The sequence below is a fragment of the Malus domestica genome, chromosome 02, assembly GCF_042453785.1.
Source record: "Malus domestica chromosome 02, GDT2T_hap1".
NCBI lineage: Eukaryota > Viridiplantae > Streptophyta > Magnoliopsida > Rosales > Rosaceae > Malus > Malus domestica.
Genome location: NC_091662.1, coordinates 23,121,635 through 23,144,890, shown reverse-complemented (window position 1 = coordinate 23,144,890; position 23,256 = coordinate 23,121,635). Strand labels below are relative to the sequence as shown.

At 36.9% G+C, this 23,256-nt stretch overlaps 1 protein-coding gene across 1 annotated transcript; it reads right to left on the bottom strand.

Moving 5' to 3' along the window:
• Nucleotides 1–15,598: 15,598 nt before the first annotated feature.
• On the bottom strand, nt 15,599–17,000 carry LOC103450083 (protein transport protein Sec61 subunit beta-like). The gene is made up of 2 exons (XM_008389404.4): nt 16,817–17,000; nt 15,599–15,990 (listed from the first exon to the last, which is right to left on the bottom strand). Exon 2 carries the CDS (start codon nt 15,985–15,987, stop codon nt 15,736–15,738), a length of 252 nt encoding a protein of 83 aa, XP_008387626.1. The 5' UTR covers nt 15,988–15,990; nt 16,817–17,000; the 3' UTR covers nt 15,599–15,735.
• Nucleotides 17,001–23,256: the final 6,256 nt, after the last annotated feature.

The following is a 23,256-nucleotide window of genomic DNA, read 5'->3' as shown; positions in this document are numbered from 1 at the left end:
CGTACAGGTCACAGTTGGTGACTCCGGCAGGGCTGTACAGGTCACAGTTGGTGACTCCGGCTGGATGGGATAGTGAGCTATAGAATCAGCCGTACAGGACCACTGTAGGGTCTCCAGTTGATTTATTATTTCACCTGTTATATTGATGCATCTTTATTATGTTTTGATGCATTGCATGGCATATTTTCTTGAAAAGTGTTAAAGACTTGAGATTTGAGTTTGAGATTATATATGGTATATATATGTTAATTTCTGGGAAAGTATACAGGTTTTACAGCGAGGGGTTAGAAATGTGTTAATTGAAATGTTTTCGAAAAACTTGGTTTTACTGACCCACTCAACTTTGTTTTGCGCCCCTCCAGGTTCTAGATAGCAGAGCTTTGTGGCCACGAGGAATCCAGCGGTGTTCTGACAGAATTCACAAAAGTAGGACTCACCCTCGGGTGTTTCATTTTAGTAATTGTATTTTTTTTAAAGCTTCCGAACTGTGTAAATGGTTACGTCACTCTCACGTGACGGCCAGCATGCCCTCCTTCGGGACGGGGTGTGTCACATTTCTTCTACATCTCTCCTATCATTTTACTACTCCTTCGTTTTCCTCGTTTAAACAATATTTAAAACTAAAAACGAAAGGTGATCAAATCAAACTTAAACACCATTGAAAATTATTCAACGAAAATGCACCAAAAAACCCTTCAAACCCCAATAGATCTGGGAAATAAATGTGTTGTCAGCCCTTTGGAGTGGCCAAATAGGAGTTAACTCTACACTTGATTCCATGAAAAAGACAAGAATGTCACTTTTTCAACTTTCAAGTGGTGCCTTCATTTGTCAACTCCATGCATGCTACCAAGCATGCAAAAGCCCCACACTAGAGCACTTCCACCGTGAACCAATCCACTAGGGGATTGGCCATCCTGCCAACAAAAGAGGCTCCAGCATATCCAATTCCACTAGGCTCCTAGGGAGCCCAATTTCTCCCCCAGACAGAAATCGAGAAGCTTAGCGCCTGGTTTATGTGATGCAATGCTGATCGTCACAATGAAGTAAGTAGAAATTTAAAATACAAAAAAATTCATTTAAAATAAAAAAAATTATTAAAATTATAAAAAATTATTAAAAATATAAAAACTTATAATATTTTTTCTATAAATAACTAACCATGTTATTTTCAAATACTTTCAACCAATCTTTTATTATAATTATCTGAAACCAAAATTTTTTTTATCATTTATAAAAAAGAAAATAATAATATTTTAATATGATTTGTTTAGGCTATTTAGTTTAGGGGTGGAAATGCACTTGGGCAGTTACTGTTCACTAAGAGGATTGAGTTGAGTATAGCCCAGAGGGGGCCTTACTACATTGGAAGGCCTTCTCCAACCAAGCTGGCCAAAGGGCCATACGCCAAAGCATAGCTCGTTTTGACACAAAACTCATCTCCAATGGAGGTCTGCGCCCAAAAATCTTGGGACCCACCGGGCCAAAATCTAGCCTTATGGCTAGCAGGCTGGGCAAGCATAGCCAGCCAGCCCGTTTTGTTAGGCCCAACTATGCTTCCAACGGTAACATGACGTCATGTAGTAGTTGGAATCTAAATTTCTTTTTTAAGACAAAATTTAAAAAAAAATTAAATTCTAATTTTTTTCCCTATAAATACCTAAGCCGTTTCTCACATCATTTTCACCTTTCCATACTATCTTACCTCATTTTATTTTAATTCTTCACATTCTATTACCTCATTTAATGTTTAAGTTGTTAACATGCAAGTAAAATTAAAATATTTAATAACATGAAACTTAAAACAACACAATCTCCACCCTAGTACTACTTCGAGGAGTTATTGAAACTTGAACAACATGAAATTTAAAACAACAACACAATCTCCACTCTAGTACTACTCCATTGTTCTTTTGGCCCTAAGATGTGCAACAAGATCCCATTGTAGGTACTTATTTGGAGTGCAATAGTAACCTTTTAGTGAGGTGAGAAACCAAGACGACCTGCTCTATCAATCTTCTACCAAAAGTATGGATTAACATGTTGGAAATCATGAAGCAAATGCTCAAAGACATGATGCCTCATCTGGAAGCGACGTTTGAAATCCGTTTCTGTGTACACCATGCTAGAGTTCAAGTAGTTGTTCATCAGAGGTTCATGTGTGATCTTTCTTTGTTGTGGTTTGTAAGAGCGACCAACAATAGAGCCACCCCATTACGTTTTTTTTTTTAGTTTCCTCACACTCCATGGTCCCGGCCATTGCTGCCATAAATGTTGTGTTGCGCCATTCCTCATCGTCTTCATCGGACACCTCATATTCTCATCTCAGCCCCGCCCATTTATCTTCCAATTCGGTATTGGGTGAGGACCCCTAGTTGGAATGTGAAGAGGATCTAAATTTGGAATTTATTGCAAACTTGAAGTGAAATGACAAATTTTAGACAATGACAAGAGATATTAGAGAGCGCAAAGATAAAGGTGTGCGAATTCTACCCCAATATCCAGCCAACTTATTAACATTGGAAGTTGAAGATAAGAAGTGTGACACACCCTGACTCGGAATGTCCACTTGGATTCCGAATCGAGCTATGCTATCCAACACCATAAATATGACGAAGCCATAAAGTATGGTGATATGGAAAATGTGAATAAATTTAAACATAAAGGTGACTAAATGAAAGAATGCGCATGTGAGTGGGATTGAACCTATTTCACACATGATATCAGAGCATAAGCATAGTACAGTAAGAGTGAAAGAAGAATTATACCATCGAGAAATCCTCGTCAATGTGAAAGCTCTGCCACTAAAACCTGGAGGGGCGAAAAAACAAGGATGAGTAGGCCTAAAAATAAAACTTTGTAAAATCTTTTTGAAAACATAATAACCCCTTGCTGTAAGACAAATGTAGTTTCCAATACATCGTACTACGTATAGTATGGAAATACTTACTGTAGCCAGCAATATCTCAAGAATGCAATATGTCACAATATTTTGTAAATAAACACATAATGCCCGCTATCACATAATCTGGCATAAACAAACATATCATATCAAGTGCTCATCAACATATGATGACACACGAGTTCATGTAAAGATATTCTGACATAAACAAGACTAGTTGTAATAATGATTTACGCTCTAGTACTACAATCACGTGAAGACTGGCGCCATGTGCATCACATACGAGTCCTAATTTCCTATAGCAATCTAGGACAAGATTGGCACCTATAATGGATCCAAAGTGAGTGTGCGGTGCGATGTGAACAAACACGTAGAAAATTCACCATTAATTATATATATATATATATGGAAAATAAACAAATATATGTACTATATAAAAGAAAGGACCCTCGTTCGCACTAGGAACACCAGAGTCTCTGATAGTAATAGCACCTAACCATAATATTAGGACGTATTAGTAAAACTCCACTAAAAAGATTAAATTTGGTAAAACAGAGTGCGGATTTGGAATTAAGGGGTCGAAATACACTAAGAAAGGTCCTAGGCAATATTCATAAAAAGTCAACTGAGTCGCCCTGACGTTCAACTACGTTAAAACATTAGAATTTCACTAAATGGATGTCAAAAATGGACTCGGGGCATCCAAATTAATCAAGGAAGATTCTTGGAAAAATTTCGTAAAAGTCAACAAGGGAATATTCCAGATCTGGTTTAGGAAATGGGTCGGGTCGGACATGTTAGATTGCCAAGTTTTCGTCCAAGTCAGATCCAAGCTTGAATACAGGTTTGGGTCTTTTTTTTTAATCGGGTCAGGTCAACCCGATTTGGGTTGCAATCGCCGAATTAAAGAAGAATGATAGGAGCATATTTATGCGACTTATTAGCTTGTTTTCTTGCATTTTCATAGCAAGTTTCTACTTATTATAGTGTTTTAAGCTATTTTCGTGTGTTTGTAGGTCCAAAAGACAAAGTTGGCAAGAAAGTGCATTTTGGAGCATTTTAGAGTAGTTTTGGGCCAAGAATGGATAGCACATGCATGGAGCAAGGTGGATGGACGTTTTTGAAGTTCAAGAGGCTAAGAATGTGCTAAAAAGATGAAGAAAATAAATTCAAGACAAAGAAGATAAGGAATCAGCTCAAAAGAAGGAAACATTATCCAAAACCTTATCCAACCTTATCTTATCCAAACTAACATTATCTTATCTTATCCTATCTCAATCTTATCATACCTTATATCTAGCTGCAAGGTAGGTGGTGCCTCATTCCTTTCTAGAAGACCTTGTGTTCTTTCTAGAACCCTACCACAACATGTTCCTTCTAGAACCCTATTTTGGTGCCACACCTTAGCCTTTCTAGAATCCCTTTTCCTAGTTTGTGCTGCACCCTATATCCTTATTCCTGATGGTTTTTTATGTGTAATCCGTTTTCCCCTTGGTTTCTGCCAAACCCTTACCTTTTTCTTTATGGATTTGAAGTGCTAAAATACTTCTCTTCTGCTACCTTTGTGCCATCAGTTATAGACTATAAATCCATCGTTATGTTGCACAAATCAGACCACCACCCTTCACATAATTCGACATCACCATCTACCATACAATTCACGCCAAAACACAGAGATTCATCAAGTGCTTGCAAGGAAGGAAGGAGAAGAAGAAGCTTTGTGTCGTGGCTTGCAACCCAAGGAGGGTACAAATCTGCCATCGGAGTTACTAGGACGTTCCTGGTTCTTTCTATCCTTAGATTTGTTTCAATGTTGCTTTTAATTTGGTTTTATGTTTTCAAAGACATGAGGAACTAATTTCTTTTTAGTTGGAGGTGAATTCGAAGCCATGACTATATGTTTTATATGAATTGATTACATCCGGTTATTGTTTCTTGAGTCTTGAATGTGATTTCCTTATCTGCGTTATTAAAACTTGTTTATGTATGTTGATTGAGGATGCATACTTGATTTGCATGCATGAACTTGATGCTAGAGTATAAGGGAGTTTCACTTAATCCTTATGAACTTATATTCACAAGTAGTAAAAGTCACTAGTCATGATTATGTTAAGTGAATCCTAGGCAGGAGTATCATGCTTTTCATAGTTACGAATGTCTCATCAATACTTATGGTTTTCAAAGAACTTAATGACCTTTGATATGCCTTTCTATAGTGGTTTTCATAATTAAGGAACTTGATAAGGATAATTTGGTTGTGATGCGTATCCCATCCAATTCAATGAGTTAAAGAAAATCTGATGGTTAATTTGTGCTGTCACGGTTAACTTGGGGCGTTGTCATTCATGGTCTAAGGGAACAATACTGGAAATTGGTTTAAATGCATATGTCATGTGTGGAGAAGGATCATCTGGCTAAGTTTTCGCCGTTCAAATCACCTAATTCACTTTGTTTTGCAATTTGTTTAGTTTAGTTAAATTTCATCAAAATCAATGCCCATTTTAATTAAGTGTATTAGATTAGTTAGAAAAGTGTTTAAATCTATCCAATGTAGTGTTTTGAGTCTTACTAGTCTTAAATTCGTCCAAATAACTCCCTAGAGTCTATTTTGAGTCTTTTTAACTTAGCTTTGCAGTTTTGAGTTGTTTGAGTCAGTTTTAAGTCTTAAGTGTCTAGTTTTGTGTTTTTTAGTCTAGTTGAGTGTTTCTAAGTCTAGTTTGGTATTTTTTAGTCATATTTGTGTAGATTAGCAGCCCTAGTTAATCCCTGGTCTAGAACGATCCCTACTTACATCTTTTCTACAATTGTCAACAATAGGGTTTAATTTGTGTGTCATGTAATTTTCACATTAAATTTTGGCACCGTTACTGGAGATTAGCAAACTTGCTAATCTCCCTTGTTTGTATCGTGTGTCCGTGTGTTTGTGTGTGTTTGTGTTTATCTTTGCCATGCCTCTTTCTTGGTTGCTGAGTTGTTTTTGTTCCTTGTTTCAGGTACTAGTTTATGACTCGTAGTTCTCAACCTATTAATGTAAACATCTTGGAGTTCGATGACGACTTTGAACAAACTTTGAGAAGAAAAAGGAAGCAACCAGAACCTAATCCACCTAGTTCAAGTTCGGAGGCCAAATCTGAATTTGAAGAAGAAGAACAAGCCATGGCTATAGACAATCGTAGAATCAAAGTACTTTCAGCTTCGAGGTTGGACAATGGCTTGCCCCTTTGCATTCAATACCTCGTGGCTGCCCAAGGAAATACCGATGAGTTTGAATTGAAGTCCAGCTTGTTGCATCACATTCCCAAATACCATGGGCTGTCCATGGAAGATCCAAACAAGCATCTTAAGGAGTTTGAAGTGGTATGTTCGAGCATGACACCCATCAATGTCGATCGGAACATTCTGAAGATGAAAGCCTTTCCATTCTCTCTTATGAACAAGGCTAAAGATTGGCTCTACGAATTATCGCCTGGAACCGTCACTTCTTGGGAAAGCATGAAGAGAGCGTTCTTGGAGAAATTCTTCCCAACTTCAAGAGTTATTCTTTTGAGGAAGAAAATTAATGGCATTTAACAAAACCAAGAAGAATCGTTTCCAGCATATTATGAGCATTTCAAGACGTTAGTAGCATCGTGCCCTCAACATTAAATGAAGGAAGAACTTTTACTTCAATATTTCTACAAGGGACTTCTTCCAATCGAGAGACAAATGCTTGATGCTTTAGCGGGAGGTGCTTTGGTCAACAAAACACCGATGGCTGCCAAGATCTTAATTGCAAACTGAGCCTTGAATGCACAACAATACGAAGGTGTTGGACAAAGAGATATCCCACGGTAACAACAAGTGAATGAGGTAAGTACAATTTTCGAAGGTAAGTACAATTTCCGAACTTCAATCTCAAATGGCTAATCTCACTATTCTTTTGTCACAAGTTGTCGATGGATCGAAAGTGCAAGGTGCGGCCATATGTGGAGTGTGCTCTATACAGGGGTATCTTAATGATCAATGCCCTCAATTGATAAAGAATGGAGGATGGGAAAGTGCAAATGCCATGGGCTATCAAGGACAAAATCAACCATGGAATGATCCATACTCTAACACCTATAATCTAAGCTGGAGAGATTACCCAAACTTCAAGTTGAGGGAGCCTTAACAACCTCAACAACCTCAACAACAAGGAGGATATAGACAGCCACTTCTCGGGCTCTATCAAAGACCAATCGCACCAATTCAACCTCATCCACAATCTGCCCAAACAAACTCAGGTTCGTTATTAGATAATGATACACTTCTTCAATTATTAACTTCATTAACGCAGGGCCAACAAAATCAAGCTAAGGATATGAGTGACTGAAGAAGCAAATAGAGGAATTTCAGAGTTCCTTAGGTAGTTTAGAGAACAAGGCAAACTTCCTAGTTCAACTGTTATGAATCCAAATGGAGGATTTGAAACCGCAAACGCTATCACATTGAGAAGTGGCAAGGCGTTTGGAACTAGCCCCAAAATGTCAAAATCTAGCCAAGAGGAGGATGAAAAGTTGCAGGAAGAAGATGAAACATTGGACAAACCCATGGCAAGGGTAGAACAACCCTTGCTGCAGCCTCCTAAGCCCTTTATGTTGTCCAAAACAAGCAAGGTAAGTACAAATTTGAATTTTATAGATCTATTCCACTAAATGTGCCCTTTCCTAGCAGGTTTATGCAAGCCAGGAACGGAGAGGATGAAAAAAGACATTCTGGAGACGCTTAGGAAGGTGCACATCAATATTCCGTTCCTTGATGCTATAAAGCAAATCCCGAAGTACGCCAAGTTTTTGAAGAAGCTTTGTACAACAAGGAAACGGATTTGGGAGAAAAAAGTGGTACATGTAAGTGAGAATGTCTCTGCAATGTTGCAAAGATCCAGGTAGTTTCACTATCCCTTGTGTAATTGGTAATACAAGGTTTGAACATGCTATGCTAGATTTAGGTGCTTCCATTAATGTCATGCCATATTCTATTTATGCATCTATAAATCTAGGAGAGCTTAAAAATGATGGTGTTATTATTCAATTAGCCGATCGATCTAATGCATACCTTAAAGGAGTTTTGGAAGATGTTTTGCTGCAGGTAGACCACTTGATTTTTCCTGCAAATTTCTACATGCTTGACATGGAGGACTCAGGCCACTTTCCACCATAGCCAATCTTACTTGGACGACCTTTCATGAAAACAGCCCACACCAAGATTGACGTGGCCAAGGGAGCCTTAACTATAGATTTTGGTGGCGATATGATTAACTTTAAAGTTTCTGAATCTGTTACAAATCCTAATGATGTTCGTTCTTGTTTTGCTATAGATGTGATTAAAAATTTAGGGCAAGAACGTTCAGCAGCACCAATCAAGAAGGATGTATCTAGAACCACTAACGAATAGGAATTGGAGTAAAGCATAAGGAAGATGCCCCAACCCTCAAACCATCAAATTTGGCCGAGAGCACCCCTTGTGCATCTGTTAATTGTGCTGCCACTTCATTGCAACACATTGGTGAGCCACCTATTCCAATTCCCATTCCCATTTCAAATAATAGGTTGTTACCTTTTTGGTGCAGGTATCCAATCGAATCCAAGATGGTGGGAGCATTTTCATTGACTTTAGGAAGTTCAATGCCACAATCAGGAAGGATCACTATCCCCTTCCGTTGATAGATCCAATGCATGGAAGTTTTGAGGAGCATGTCATGGAGGATGTACCCTTCCATGCTGTGAGCCCTAATGAAGCTTAAAATGAGGTATCGTCTGACTGGAAGACGTTAAAGCAAGCGCTTCTTGGGAGGCAACCCATGCGAATAAAGAAGAACTAGGAAGCTCCGGCATCATAACCAGATATGCGTTCTTAAACTCTACTCTTTCTTGCTTTACTTTGCCATGTTTGTCATGTTTGTTCGTTGTGTCGTTTGCTTGTTTATGTGTGAGTCTATGTTTGAAGCATTGAGGACAATGTTTGGTTTAAGTGTGGGGGGGGGGGGTAAACAAGTGTTTTTATTGAAAATTCGTGGGTTTTTTTATCACTTAGCACCACTAGAGTTGTTTCTCACTATTTTTAAGTTTTTTTAGTGTGTTTTGAAAGAAAAATCAAAATATGAAAATTTGAAAAAAAAAATAGAAAACGTTTTGAAAAACCCAAAAAGAGTCGTTTTAGAAAAGTTTTTGTGTGTTTGTGTCTTAGGGTACCTTCCAACACAATGATGAGGATTTGGTTTTTAATTACATGACTGTTAAACAAAATTACAAACATGAATGGAAGTTTGCTATGCTCTTTGGTTTATGCTTGGTTATAGTTGTCGTTTACGAATTCACATGTAATCACAAAGGAAAAATTTAGTTTTTGTAACATGCTTGAAGGAAGGAACTCAAACTAACGCTACAACACTGAGAGACTTGAGCCTAAATGTTATTTGGAGAGTTATTATTCTATGATTTCTTGTTTTCTAAAGTCGTTGCATGATCTCATTATTCTTTGCTTGGTTGTTACTTGGAATGCGTTTTATCACTTTAGTTCCAAATACTAGAACTCATGCCCATTTCATTCAAAGTTTAAAATTGAATGCATAACATATAACAAGATGAAGTTGTTTAGTAGTTACCACTAGAGCCAAAAAGCCTTCATCCCATGCATTTGTTTTGTAGGTTTAACCTCTTTGAGCCTCATTTAGCCTATTTTCGTTGTTAGCCACATTACCCCAACCTAGCCTAGAATAGGACTATCAATACCCTTGTTTTTAAAGTATAATGGAGCATGACTTAGAGAGAATTCCTTTTGATCAAACATATTGCTAAAATCAAGTGTGTGGGAAAGTTATGTACACGAGTAGAAAGAGAAAAAGAAAAAAAAAAGAAAAAAAAAACGTGAAAAAGAAGAAAAAGTGGAAAAAGAAAGAAAGAAAAAAGTTGTGAAATAAGTGAGAAATAACAAGTATTGGTTGTTGAAGAAAGGGTCCAAAAAGTTTGAATATGACCTAAGTATGTACGAAATCCCCTTAGTGTTTCGAGTTATTTGCTGCATTCAAGAGTGAATTCTAAGTTGATTTCATTACTTTGCTTACTATTGCTTTAAGAACCTTTGTTTATCCTTACCTTTCTTTGTTAGCCAATACCCTTAGCCCCGTTACAACCCTTAGACTTTAATCTTGGTTGTTGTGTGTTTCAATATGTGGACTTTGGGATTGGTATGAGCATATCGTATCCCTGGTTCTCTCGTCTAAGTAGTGGCATTCCGTTCATGAGATCATATATATATACATGCATTAATAATTCCAAAAAGTGCCTTCTTTGATTATAACATATGTGAGTGCTAATCTACAAGTTTACATTAATCTTCTCACATATACCTAGTATAGGGAGTGTAGTCAGAAAATCTGTGTGAAAATAAAGAGTATATCCGATGAGGAATTGAGGGAATTCTCAAAGGCATGTTAATACATTTAAAATGTTGTTTTAATTGATTAAATGCGAGCTAGTGAGTGGTGACTGTGATTAAGTGTGTGCTCGAGGTTAAGGATAACTAAAATATGTGGGAGTAGTGATTTTTAACGTGTCATGTTTCATTGGAAATCCTTGAGGTGAATGTTGGAAGGTCTAGGTTATGTTTTGTTTGTTTTGTTTTGCTCAAGGGCTAGCAAAAGCTAAGTGTAAGGGAATTTGATAGGAGCATATTTATGCGACTTAGTTAGCTTGTTTTCTTGCATTTTCATAGCTAGTTTCTACTTATTATAGTGTTTTAAGCTATTTTCATGTGTTTGTAGGTCCAAATGACAAAGTTGGCAAGAAAGCGCATTTTGGAGCATTTTAGAGCAGTTTTGGGCCAAGAATGGATAGCACATGCATGGAGCAAGGTGGATGGATGTTTTTGAAGTTCAAGAGGCTAGGAATGTGCTAAAAAGATGAAGAAAATAAATTCAAGACAAAGAAGATAAGGAATCAACTCAAAAGAAAGAAACATTATCCAAAACCTTATCCAACCTTATCTTATCCAAACTAACCTTAACTTATCTTATCCTATCCTAATCTTATCATACCTTAAATCCAGCTGCAAGGGGAACTAACTACCTGATTTCTAGAAGTCTTGTCCCTATCCTACAAAGGTGGAGCCTCATTCCTTTCTAGAAGACCTTGTGTTCTTTTTAGAAACCTGCCACAACATGTTTCTTCTAGAACCCTATTTTGGTGCCGCACCTTAGCCTTTCTAGAATCCCTTTTCCTAGTTTGTGCCGCACCCTATATCCTTATTCCTGATGGTTTTTTATGTGTAATCCTTTATCCCCTTGGTTTCTGCTAAATCCTAACCTTTTTCTTTATGAATTTGAAGTGCTAAAATCCCTCTCCTATGCTACCTTTATGCCGTGAGTTATAGACCATAAATACATCATTATGTTGCACAAATCAGACCACCACCCTCCACATAATTCGACATCACCATCTACCATACAATTTACGCCAAAACACAGAGATTCATCAAGTGCTTGCAAGGAAGGAAGGAGAAGAATGAGCTTTGTGCAGTGGCTTGCAACCCAATGAGGGTTCGAATCTGCCATTGGAGTTGCTGGTACGTTCCTGGTTTTTTCTATTCTTAGATTTGCTTCAATGTTGCTTTTAATTTGGTTTTATGTTTTCAAAGACATGAGGAACTAATTTCTTTTTAGTTGGAGGTGAATTCGAAGCCATGACTATATGTTTTATATGAATTGATTACATTCGGTTATTGTTTCTTGTGTCTTGAATGTGATTTACTTATCTGCGTTATCAAAACTTGTTTATGTATGTTAATTGAGGATGCATACTTGATTTGCATGCATGAACTTAATGCTAGAGTATAAGGGAGTTTCACCTAATCGTTATGAACTTATATTCACAAGTAGTAAAAGTCACTAGTCATGATTGTGTTAAGTGAATCCTAGGCAGGAGTATCATGCTTTTCATAGTTACGAATGTCTCGTCAATGCTTATGGTTTTCAAAGAACTTAATGACCTTTGATATGTCTTTCTATCATGCTTTTCATAGTTAGGGAACTTGATAAGGATAATTTGGTTGTGATGCGTTTCCCATCCAATTCAATGAGTTAAGGAAAATCTGATTGTTAATTTGTGTTGTCACGGTTAACTTGGGGTGTTGTCATTCATGGTCTAAGGGAACAATATTGGAAATTGGTTCATATGCATATGTCATATGTGGAGAAGGATCCTCTGGCTAAGTTTTCACCATTCAAATCACCTAATTTACTTTGTTTTGGAATCTGTTTAGTTTAGTTAAATTTCATCAAAATCAATCCCCTTTTTAATTAAGTGTCTTAGATTAGTTAGAAAAGTGTTTAAATCTGTCCAATTTAGTGTTTTGAGTCTTACTAGTCTTAAATTCATCCAAATAACTCCCTAGAGTTTGTTTTGAGTCTTTTTAACTTAGTTTTGCTGTTTTGAGTAGTTTGAGTCAGTTTTAAGTCTTAAGTGTCTAGTTTTTTGTTTTTGAGTCTAGTTGAGTGTTTCTAAGTCTAGTTTGGTATTTTTGAGTCATATTTGTGTAGATTAGCAGCCCTAGTTAATCCCCCGTCTAGAACGATCCCTACTTACATCTTTGCTACAATTGTGAACAATAGGGTTTAATTTGTGTGTCAAGTAATTTTCACAATAAAGAAGAAAGCCGAAACTGGTTGGTTTGGCCTGGAAACTTCCCGAGCTTCGTTTAGCTTCGAATCTCAACTAAAATTAGCCTATAAATAGTCAAATTGAAGCTAGAAAGATAAGAAAGAAAAGGAATGTGATTATACCGTCATGGTCTCTCGCCGTGGCCGAAGATGGCTGAAAAAATCATTTAAAACCTATGGTTCACGCTAGAATCCAGATTTCATTGAGTTCCAAATCAAAATCACCAGAGAAGGCGATGGCTAGTCACAACCTGATGTTCATGTGCAACAAGTACAAAGAAGGAGTCAAAGCTAACATGAGGAGGAGTAAGGGACTCGTTGCCGTCCTTGGAGCTAGCAAGGGCGAGGGTGGTGTGTCTCGATGAAATGAAGCAGAGAAGGTGATCATAGGAGCTTGGAGGTGTTTTTCCCCCATTTATGTTCGACAATTCTTGACCATGGTCTGGGTGGTGAAGCTCGCCAGAGGAGTGGCGAGTGGTGGTTGCAATAATGGTTGTGGGGTGCTCGAAGAAAGGGAGAAAATGACGAAAAGAGATAAGAAAATGAGAGAGGCTGAGGGAAGAGAGGGCCGAGAGAGAGACAAAGTGAGATGGCAGCAAGGGATCCAAGGGATCTGAAAGGGGGCACGGGAACAAGGAAAGAGTGGGGTGTGGGCCCCATGTGGCTCACACAAGACACAAAATATCTCTAAACATGAAATTACCAAATCACCCTTCACATTTGTAAGTCCGTAAAATCTCTATCGTAGCTCCAAATTCGATTCCGCTTGTGCCCACGTGTTTGTATTGTTGAGTACTACACAAATACACTAAAAGAATGAGTCATATGTCTCTCTAAACGATGGTCAATAAAAGTCAAAATTATTGCCTCTAAGGGCATTTTGGTCAATTCACTCTTTTAAAATTAATAAAATCGTAAAATTAGCAATGGGTTGTTAAAAGTGCCACGTAGATAAGAATCCTATTTGAAATTTTCATAAATAATTACATCTCGACACGTGGCACTTGAAAATTTTATTTGAAAATTTATTAAGATTACATAAAGATAAGAAATATGGAGAGTTACTCACTTTAGTGACACGTGTCACTCGAAATCCTATTGGAAAAATTATTGAGATTATATCAAGATAATCCAGAGGCTTATTCATTAGCGATAATTGACTCTCAAAACATGTAGGGAAACCTTGTTTTAATATGATAATTTAATTCTCTGAAAAAAATGGTAGTTTAATTCAATTAACCAATAAAATTAAAGAAAAAACTTTAAATAATAAATTATTGAGGAGGCTAAAAAATAGCCACATTCGGTTGGAGATAGTATAAATATGGTATGGTACTATTCATTAAAAAAATAATTTCTTGCAAGGCTATAATTTGGATGGGAGCTAAACACAAGGTTCTAAAAACACTCGGCGCTAGTTGGACGGCGGGTAAGGGCCTAGCGCCTAGACGGATTTATGTAAATTTATTGTATATGTTGTAGATAAGGGCCTATTTACACTTAAAAATAATAATAAATAATAATAAATAATAAAAATAATAAAAATAATAAAATAATAAAATAATAAAAAAATAAAACTATACTTGTATGGATATTAAAAGAATGATAAAATGCAAAAATAGAAGTAGAAGAATACACAAAGTACATCCATCCAACAAGCTCAATATTTAAAAAACAGTAAGCATATAATCATAATGAGGAATATTCTTGGATGATACACTAAATACTTCTTGTTCATGATCCTTGCATTGGATTGGACTTAGACTAAATTATTTAACCTTGTTGCATCTAGTTTATTTCTTTTCTTTGAATGTATCCCCTCAAAAGTGCTCCAATTCATTTCACAATTGGATGAACTTGTTGTCAATCCATCCTTTGCAAATTAGGCACACCATTTCCTTAAGTATACCACCATGAAACTAAAAAAAGAAAAAAAGCACAATATTAATAAAATAAATATATATAAAAAATAAAAAAACCAAACCACCTAGCTCCAGACCGATTTTTCGAAACGATTAGCACTAAACCGGGGTGGGCCTTCATCGCCTAACACCTAGGAGATGTTTAGGCTGATTTTTAAAATACTGGCTAAACATAACCCCTTCAGTTGGTGATGGCCTTACTATTCAAGGGGAGTGAGTTGCCTATAGCCCGAAGGGGCCTTACTAACTGGAACTGGTCTTACTCATGTCATGGGTTGGAGACAATGAGTTGTGTACGGAGATTTTTCAATGTATCCGAAACACGAGGTGGTATATTAGATGTTCCTATACAAATGATGAGATTCTTGTGTTAAAAAAGTAATAACATTAAAAGTAAAATTTCCCACCACTTATTTAATAACACGTAGTGTACCAATTGTGTTACGGACACAACGAAAAATTTCTTTTGTGCTTGGCGTGATATGCCATCCTCTCAACGCACGTGTATTCGTAGCTTTGCAGGTGGTTTGACAGGGCCCCTCTTGAACTGCTGGGTTCCTTTGGGCTTGCTCAATTGCCCTGACCAATGCTCAAATGATAGAAGTTCGTATGGTTCGTGGTGAAAATTAAATGTTAGACCGAGACCTTTTGAGTTAAAATCCCATACCTAGACGACGTAAGACGGAAGTTCAGTTGGGTGCGAATTCACGCTTCATCTCTTTCCTAAGATAGGTAACTACAAGATATGGCACAACCCACAAAAGCCTTGGGAAAGCATTGGTGTTGATTTACCATCAAATAAATATTACTCGAACTCAAACTTCTACACCTTATAATGCAAAACATGTACAAGGAAAATGATTTTTGCATGCCCCTTTTCACTATTTGCACACCCTTTTTATTCTTCAAACCATTTGATTAAACAAGTCAAAGAAGAATCAATGGCTAGAATTAAGAGATGGTGCGCAAAGATCATCAACCCTATGTAGAATTTTGAGCCTGCGACTCTCACCGCGTTTGTGCAAAGAGCCAAAATTCATTCAAAAAAGTGATCAAATGTAGTAGATGAGGGGCAAGAGTTCCATCAAGTAAAGCAACCTATGAACCAAAAATGTCAAACTTTGCTTCAACCATTCACAAAGTACAAAGAAACCTTATAAAACAAAAGTATATTGATCCATGATCCATAAAACACCATATAAGATTTTGATTTCCTATTGTTAGCGCAGCACCCTTCTCTAAGCCTCTCTGCGGACAAAGTAGAGCTTACCCATGACATGAAGAACGGCAACAAAGGCAATGAAACCAATGCTCATGATGAGAACAACATTCGGGGAGATCTTGAGTCCCGGGGCATCATCTGTGTAGAACTGGAGCATAGTCCCTGCTGCACCTCCTGAAGCCCCACCACTTGTCATCCTCCTCCTCCTCATGCTCGCAGTAGCTGCGGCACTTCCTCTTGGGGGAGCAGCTCCACCGCCTAGGACCATTTTCTGTAACACCAAACCGAATTATAACCTTAATTCAACATACTTGATAAAAATAATAATAATTAAAATAATTAAAATAATTAAAAAAAAACTAAAAGAATAAGAAATATGCAACGGGAAAAAGAAAACTTAAGGAGTTTAAGCCAGATTCAACTCGCTTGGCTGGGAAAAAAAATTATAGTACCTCATTCGGAAAAAGCAACATAGGTTGATTCTACATGTGCAAAATCGAAGAATGTACTCTAATTGAAGTTGGGTAACACAAGAAAGAATGGCATTGGATTTGATTCGTAACCGAATTAAAGACCCGATCAATGATAAACAAAGACATTTGGGATTTTATTGACAGTCATTAGGGTTTCAGAGAAAATAGCGAAGCCGTTTGAGTGCTGATAAATTTTCTACACAAAATCCACCAACTCCATATCTAACTATCTAGAGTCTAAACTAAAAGCACCCAGCTGTGATTCAAACCACAAGAAATGGTAACAACATCCAGAGATCTAAAGAATTGACGAATTCAAATGAAAAATCAAATTTTGAAGCATCAAAATATAATTTAAGTTGCAAATCAACCATCACAATTCATCTAATCAATCAATTTCTAATTCAAATTAATAAAATAAACTCTAATACTCAATTGAGCCATGCAAATCTTGAAATATGCACAAAAATTCAAATCCGAGAATCAGATCCAAGATACAATTACGTAAGCAATACAAAAGAATTCGCAAAATTAAATCACATAAAAATATATAATTGAAGATTGCACGCAGTAGATCTATGATCGCATACGAACAAATGGAAAGAGAGGGAGAGGGGAACGAACCTGAGTCGACCCGGTGGAGAGAACGAGTTGGAATACTAAGGTTTATCGAAGCTGCTGGTTTAAGAGTTCGAAGATCTCCGATGAGCTGAAAAATCCGTTTTATCCTTATTTGGGGAGTGCAAACGCGGTTCTTTTTGTCTACAGGGCTTCCACGCCGATTCAACCAATTATTTTCGGCCACGTGGAATATCGCTTATGCAGTCCTGCCAAGAATGGAAAAGGGGATCAAGATCCTCTCCTGAGCTAAGGGTGATAATCCTCCTAAGTAAGCTCATCGGGTCGTTCAAATTTTATCCAACGGCTACAAGCAGGGAGCCCTTCTAAAAGTTATAATAATTGTAACCGTTGAATAAAATTTGAACGGCCCGATAGGCTTGCTCAGGAGGATCCTCACCCTTAGCTCAGGAGAGGATCTTGATCCTGGAAAAGGATCCTCGCCAAATCCTTTTCCTAGGGATCCTAGGGATCTCGTGATCGTGACCTTCATCATACATCGTGCGGCTAGAAATCATTTCAAAATGTTGTGAAATAGATGATATGTGTGCAGTTAAATATAAAGTAAATAAGACACAATATTCATAAGGTTCAACAAGTGTGCCTACGTCATCGGGGCAGTAACAGTAATCTTTCTCATTATCAAAATGAAATTACAAAAGCAATGGAAAGGGGTGTGCTATCCACACTCTTTTTTACTTCTCAAATACCTCTAGTTAATTTTTGTCCTGTGATCTTCTTTAATTTAGTCGATCTGACGGATGTAAATTAAGAGGGTGTGTATGAAGTAAAAAGGGGTGTGTGGATAACACACCCCCATTGAAAATAATAGATTGTGCATCTTCTCTATGTTATATGTGGGAGAGAATAGACCCTTGTTTCGCAAAATATATAATTCCATGTTAAAACTAAGGACTGTGAAAGTAGCACATGCTATGTTACATGAGGCTGGTAGCACAAATTCAACATCTATTGGCTGTCGGTGCCTATTTCTTCAAGTGGTTCATCTACTTTTATAACACTCCCTTAGATGACCACAAGTTTTTGATTGACTGTCTTCACTAGAACTTCTCTAATAACGCTCTCCTTGATGATATCTCTCCTTGATCTTGGATTAACTAACAAGTCATCAAGTCGATGCATGTCGTGCAATTCTTGAATTTTTGAAGTAGAACTTTGATAGATAGTTGGTGAGGTTGTGTACCATAGCTTTGAATGCGTTTCTCCACTTTCCATTACTTAATTCTTTTTGTGAGCAATATTTATCCAAGTGAGAGAAAGATTCAGATTTTGATTTTCCAATAAGACCATGCCTATTAGCGAGTTCATTGGAATAGAACAAGCACATGTTTTCTCGAAGATATAAATAGGTGTTGGGGCCCAAAAATGTCACACACCAATCCAACTAACTCTCAAGGTCCAATTGTCATGCAAAGCCTACATTCAAGCTAAATGCATGCCAAGGTGCGGGATTGATGAGAAATATATATACAAACATGCCATGTCACAACGATTAAGTCGGATATTCACACCATGCTCATACCTATTCATCACGCCATTCTTCCTTATGCTACTCACTATTCATGCTAAGCTCAAGTCACATATTCGAGGCTTGTTAAGTGGATTGTGGTGTGGATGGTTACGGAAGGTTATTGGGCCTAAGTGGAATCAGGGTTTTGGAAGACTTTGGGTTGCTTGGGAGCCCAAGGATCCAAGCCTATACCTTTTGCATTTCACGTAGGCAACATTGAGAGAGAATTAGCCTAGTTTACCCACTTTCTCTAGCAAGTCAACCCTCTTAGTTAGGACTAAACTAAATTCCTGCATTAAATGCATGCTAAGCCATCAAGTTAGGCATTTAATGCTGACTTTCCCTTCCCAGTTTTCACAGATAACCAATGCGCAAAAGCCATGAGGCGCGCTACCAGAAGTAGAACTTGCGGAAAGCCATCCTGGGAAACCCGCGCCTCGGGAAGAAATAGACTACAAGTCTTAACAATGCAACTACCTTACACCAAAAGGTGAATAATATGAGGGCTAGGGAGAAAGGAAGGGAAGACGAAGCCATAAAGGGAGCTTCTCTTGAAGCCTAGAGAATAACCCTTCACTTACATAAGGAGGAGGGGAAGCCATTAGAGAGAGGGAGATAGAAGATTGGGAGGTAACACAGAGAGAGATAGAGAGAACCACCCAGGAAATAAGCCCAGAAAGTTTCATTTAGCCCAAAAACATACTCCAAGCCTCAAGCATCATCATCCATGCAATCTTAGTAACTTCCACAACCTTCCATTAAAGATCTCAGCCATTAGAAACCTTACTACCACCCTAGGAAAGCTCAGATTATCCAGTGAAGAATGCCATGCAACCATGTAAATCCCTTCTCTATCATGTTAAACCGATAATCTTCTAGCTTCCACACCATGCTTCACTTGAAATAGTCATTATCTTGATCGGTCATGCTATCTTCGAGCCTTTGATGTTACCGGGGTATTTTCTAAGACAAGCTAACTATTTTGAGATATTCCAAGACTTGGTACGAATCCGCACCAAGGCAGACAAGAGGACACTCTCAAAGCCCAAGTCCACCTCGACTTAAAAGTCCCCCAACAATAGGTAAGTTTCATTTCATTCCAATACTCATATATTGGTATTGTGCTTCACAAGAAATGTAACATCTCAGTTGTTTTTACCCAATCTTGTGGATCCACATTATATAAATTTAATATATTTCATGCTATATTAATCACTGTTCTAAAAATCCCCACCTAGCGCCGCCTAGGCACTAGGCAATTGGTGACCGCCCCGATTAATGCCTAAGCATTTGAAAATTAAGAAATCACACCTAGACCTGCTGAGGCGCCCTCCTGGACTGCCTAGACACCCGCTTAGGTTGCGACTCATTTAGACAGAAAATAGATAACTTTCATTTTGTATTTTATTTTTTTCAATAAATTGTAAGAAACTTATCAAATACTTAAATGAATACACATTATATGCTTGTTTCCCATGTTTTTCCTTATATTCCAATACTTCATAATATATATGTCATTCTATTTTATAGTTTATGATGAAATTATATATATTTGAAGTATAAACAAACACTTATTTACACGAAATATAATAGATCTACTTAAATCCGCCTACTATCTGCCTAGGCATTAGGCCCCAACCCGCTGCCCGACTAGCCCCTAGCGTGTTTTAGAACTTGGATATTAATTTGTTCTATTCCTCTTAAGTAAGGTATCCAATTTTTTCTAGGTGGACTCACCATTCTTTTCATCCATGTAATCTACTTCTCCTTGTTCATTATATTGTTCATTTTTTTGTCTTATAAATTGTTGATCTTTTCTTGCAACATATCTTGAATTATTTTGTACTTCTTATGCAACTTTCTTATGCTGGATTTCAATTTTTACTTCTTATAAATTATTATATTCTTTTGATCCTAAAATACGTTCTACTCCTATATCTACAATTATTTTTTTCATTTCTTCATTTGAAATCCTATGTAGTCCTAAATCATATATCTTATCTTTTTCTAAATATTGTTCTTCAATTAAATTATTAATATCTTCCATAAGCTTGTCTATAATATGATCAAAATTTTGCTTAACTAAATTAATATCTAAATTATCAAAAATCATATGTATACTTTCTCGATTACTTTCATTTTCACTCTCATCTTCTTCTAAATTTTCTAATTGCTTGTAATTACTAAATTTACTTGCTACTTCTCTTGTACAAGTTTCATATATTTGTACACTATCTGATTGCCTATTTCTTGCTACTTGTAAATTATGTAATGTCCATTGAGTTCCTTCTCAAAAACTAATATTTATAGGTGTGTTATTATTTACGGTTTTGCTTCTATCATATTTATATATTTACTACCAAATGTCTAAACTAAATTTTGGAACTCTAAATTCAACTTATGATTATATTTATCAAACAATATTCCTATGTATATTAAGCTAATACATAATTGTTTTGGTAAATTACATAAAACTACCTCAACTATTGGGTCATTAACAGTTTCATACCTCATCTTTAAAAAGTTTCAATGTCCTACCTTATATTTGAATTTGTTGCAATGTCATACCTTTTGTCAATTGTCTGTCAATTCTTCTATTAAATGCTAGCATGGCTTGAGGCGGAACCCATTTTTTATTAAAAATTTAATAAGAAATTAATAAAATAATAATTTACCCAAAAAAAAAAAAAACCCTAAACACCATCTTCCTTGCAACCCAAATCCAAAACTCAGACCTTTCCCCTTCCCCTTCCCTGCAACCCCTGACCCCTTCCCCACCCACGCCAACATCTCCCCCCCAGACCCATCTCTTCTTTCTCTGCCGCCGACCCCCACTTTTCATCGTCTCCTCCAACGACCCGACGCACTCAGACGACTCATACAGCGGCTCCACCGTCATCCCTCATTGACGTCAAACCACCACCATGACCCAATGTTTCTCATGGAGCAAAACCCAAGTCTTTGCTTGGTGATTTTTAAACCCCAAGCCATCAAATCGAAGATCCCCATCTCAGACCCGACTTCCCACGACAAAGTTCTCGTTGTTTTCGATAATGGTAAACCTCAAAATTACCTTAAGAAATCGTACTCCAAAAATGAAATTTTATATATATAAAAGGATTCTATACATAAACGAACTCAAAATTGAAGAAGATGAGGATTTAAATGGTGGTTTTGGTGGTCGGAGTTCTGGCGATGGCGTCATATTACGCGAAGGTAACGTACGACCACAGAGCGCTGGTGATTGCCGGGAAGCGTAGGGTTTTGGTGTCTGGCTCCATTCACTATCCTCGCAGCACTCCCAAGGTACTTTTCTTCCTCGCGTTTTTCCATTTATCCATTTTTTTCTGTCTGAATTTTGCTTTGTGTGTCTTTGGTTGCCGATGTGGCCGGACCTTATTCAGAAATTAAAAGACGGAGGCTTGGACATGATCAAGACCTACGTCTTCTGGAACTTGCACGAACCAGTTTGAGGCCAGGTCTCTCTCTCTCCTAGCATTTGTTGAATTTTTCATTTCCAATGCGACGCCATTTGGTTTTTATGAAAATGTGGGAAGACGAATAATGAGTGGGCAACTGAGAATGAGGAGGTGGATTGGGGGGGGGGGGGAGATGTTGGCATGGGTTGGGAAGGGGTCAGGGGTTGCAGGGAAGGGGGGTCGGGGAAGATGGTGTTTGGGTTTTTTTTAGGTATATTATTATTTTAATAATTTTTTAATAAAAATAGGTCCCGTTTCAAGCCACGTCATTATTTAGCAGAGGAATTGACAAACAACTGACGGAAGGTATGACATTGCAACAAATTCAAAGATAAGGTATGACATTGAAACTTTTTAAAGACGAGGTATGAAACTGTTAATGATCGAATAGTTGAGGTAGTTTTATGTAATTTACCCTAAATTTTTATATTCACTTTCATATTATAAATTTTTATTCTTATGCTTACTTTAATAAATTTACTACATTCATTAATTGTCATAACACAATTAGGAATACAACCTATGATTGCTAAATTTAAGTCTACCTCAGCTGTTACTAATGCGGCTTATTGGTGATTGTCTCATCTATCATGATATATGTGCACTAAAACTTCTGTACCTACTTGTGCTCTAGTTAATCATGCAATTCCAATTAAAATTGTTCCTATATGAATTTGATTAAAGTGTGACTTTCTCAAGTGATTAACTGCTTCTTTACTAAGAAAATTAAGTGTTACTTCTTTATTAATACAACTAAATTCATGTTAATTGATGTTACGTACAATTCTACTTCTATTAAAACATCTTCTAGTAAACTTTTGTGCTTCTTCTTCGTTTGGATAAATATATTCGGCTCTAACTATTTCTTTTCATTTTCTTCTAAAATGTTCCATTTTCTATTATGAAAAGAATTTGTTTTAGGTTTTCTAATATGATTATTTGTACTCAAGATTAAATTTTTTAATTTTTGCAAAAAAGATGGTGGAAGCAATATATGAAATGTGTTATGTAAAACTTTATTTGTTTTTGCTATTTGTTCTTCGACTTGATCTAATTTTTCTGTTAAATTTAAAACTAATTGGATGAGTAAAACTATTTTGTTTAATAGAGATATTATTACTAGCTACTTGTGTTGAAAAATCTATTAAACCTATTAGTTCTTTATCTAACTTACTAATTTCTTTCAAGACTTGAACATATTTTCTATTAGTTCTAGAATCGGTCATTAAACTAAACCTATCAATTTTATTATGTAACTTATGTCACATCCCAGCATGGGCCTCTACCACATCCTGGGCTCGATTCCACCGTAGCACGATATTGTCTGCTTTTGGCCCTAACCAGGCCTCACAGTTTTGTTTTGGCGAACTCACACGAGAACTTCCAAGTGGGTCACCCATCATGTGATTGCTCTCACGCGAACTCGCTTAATTTCA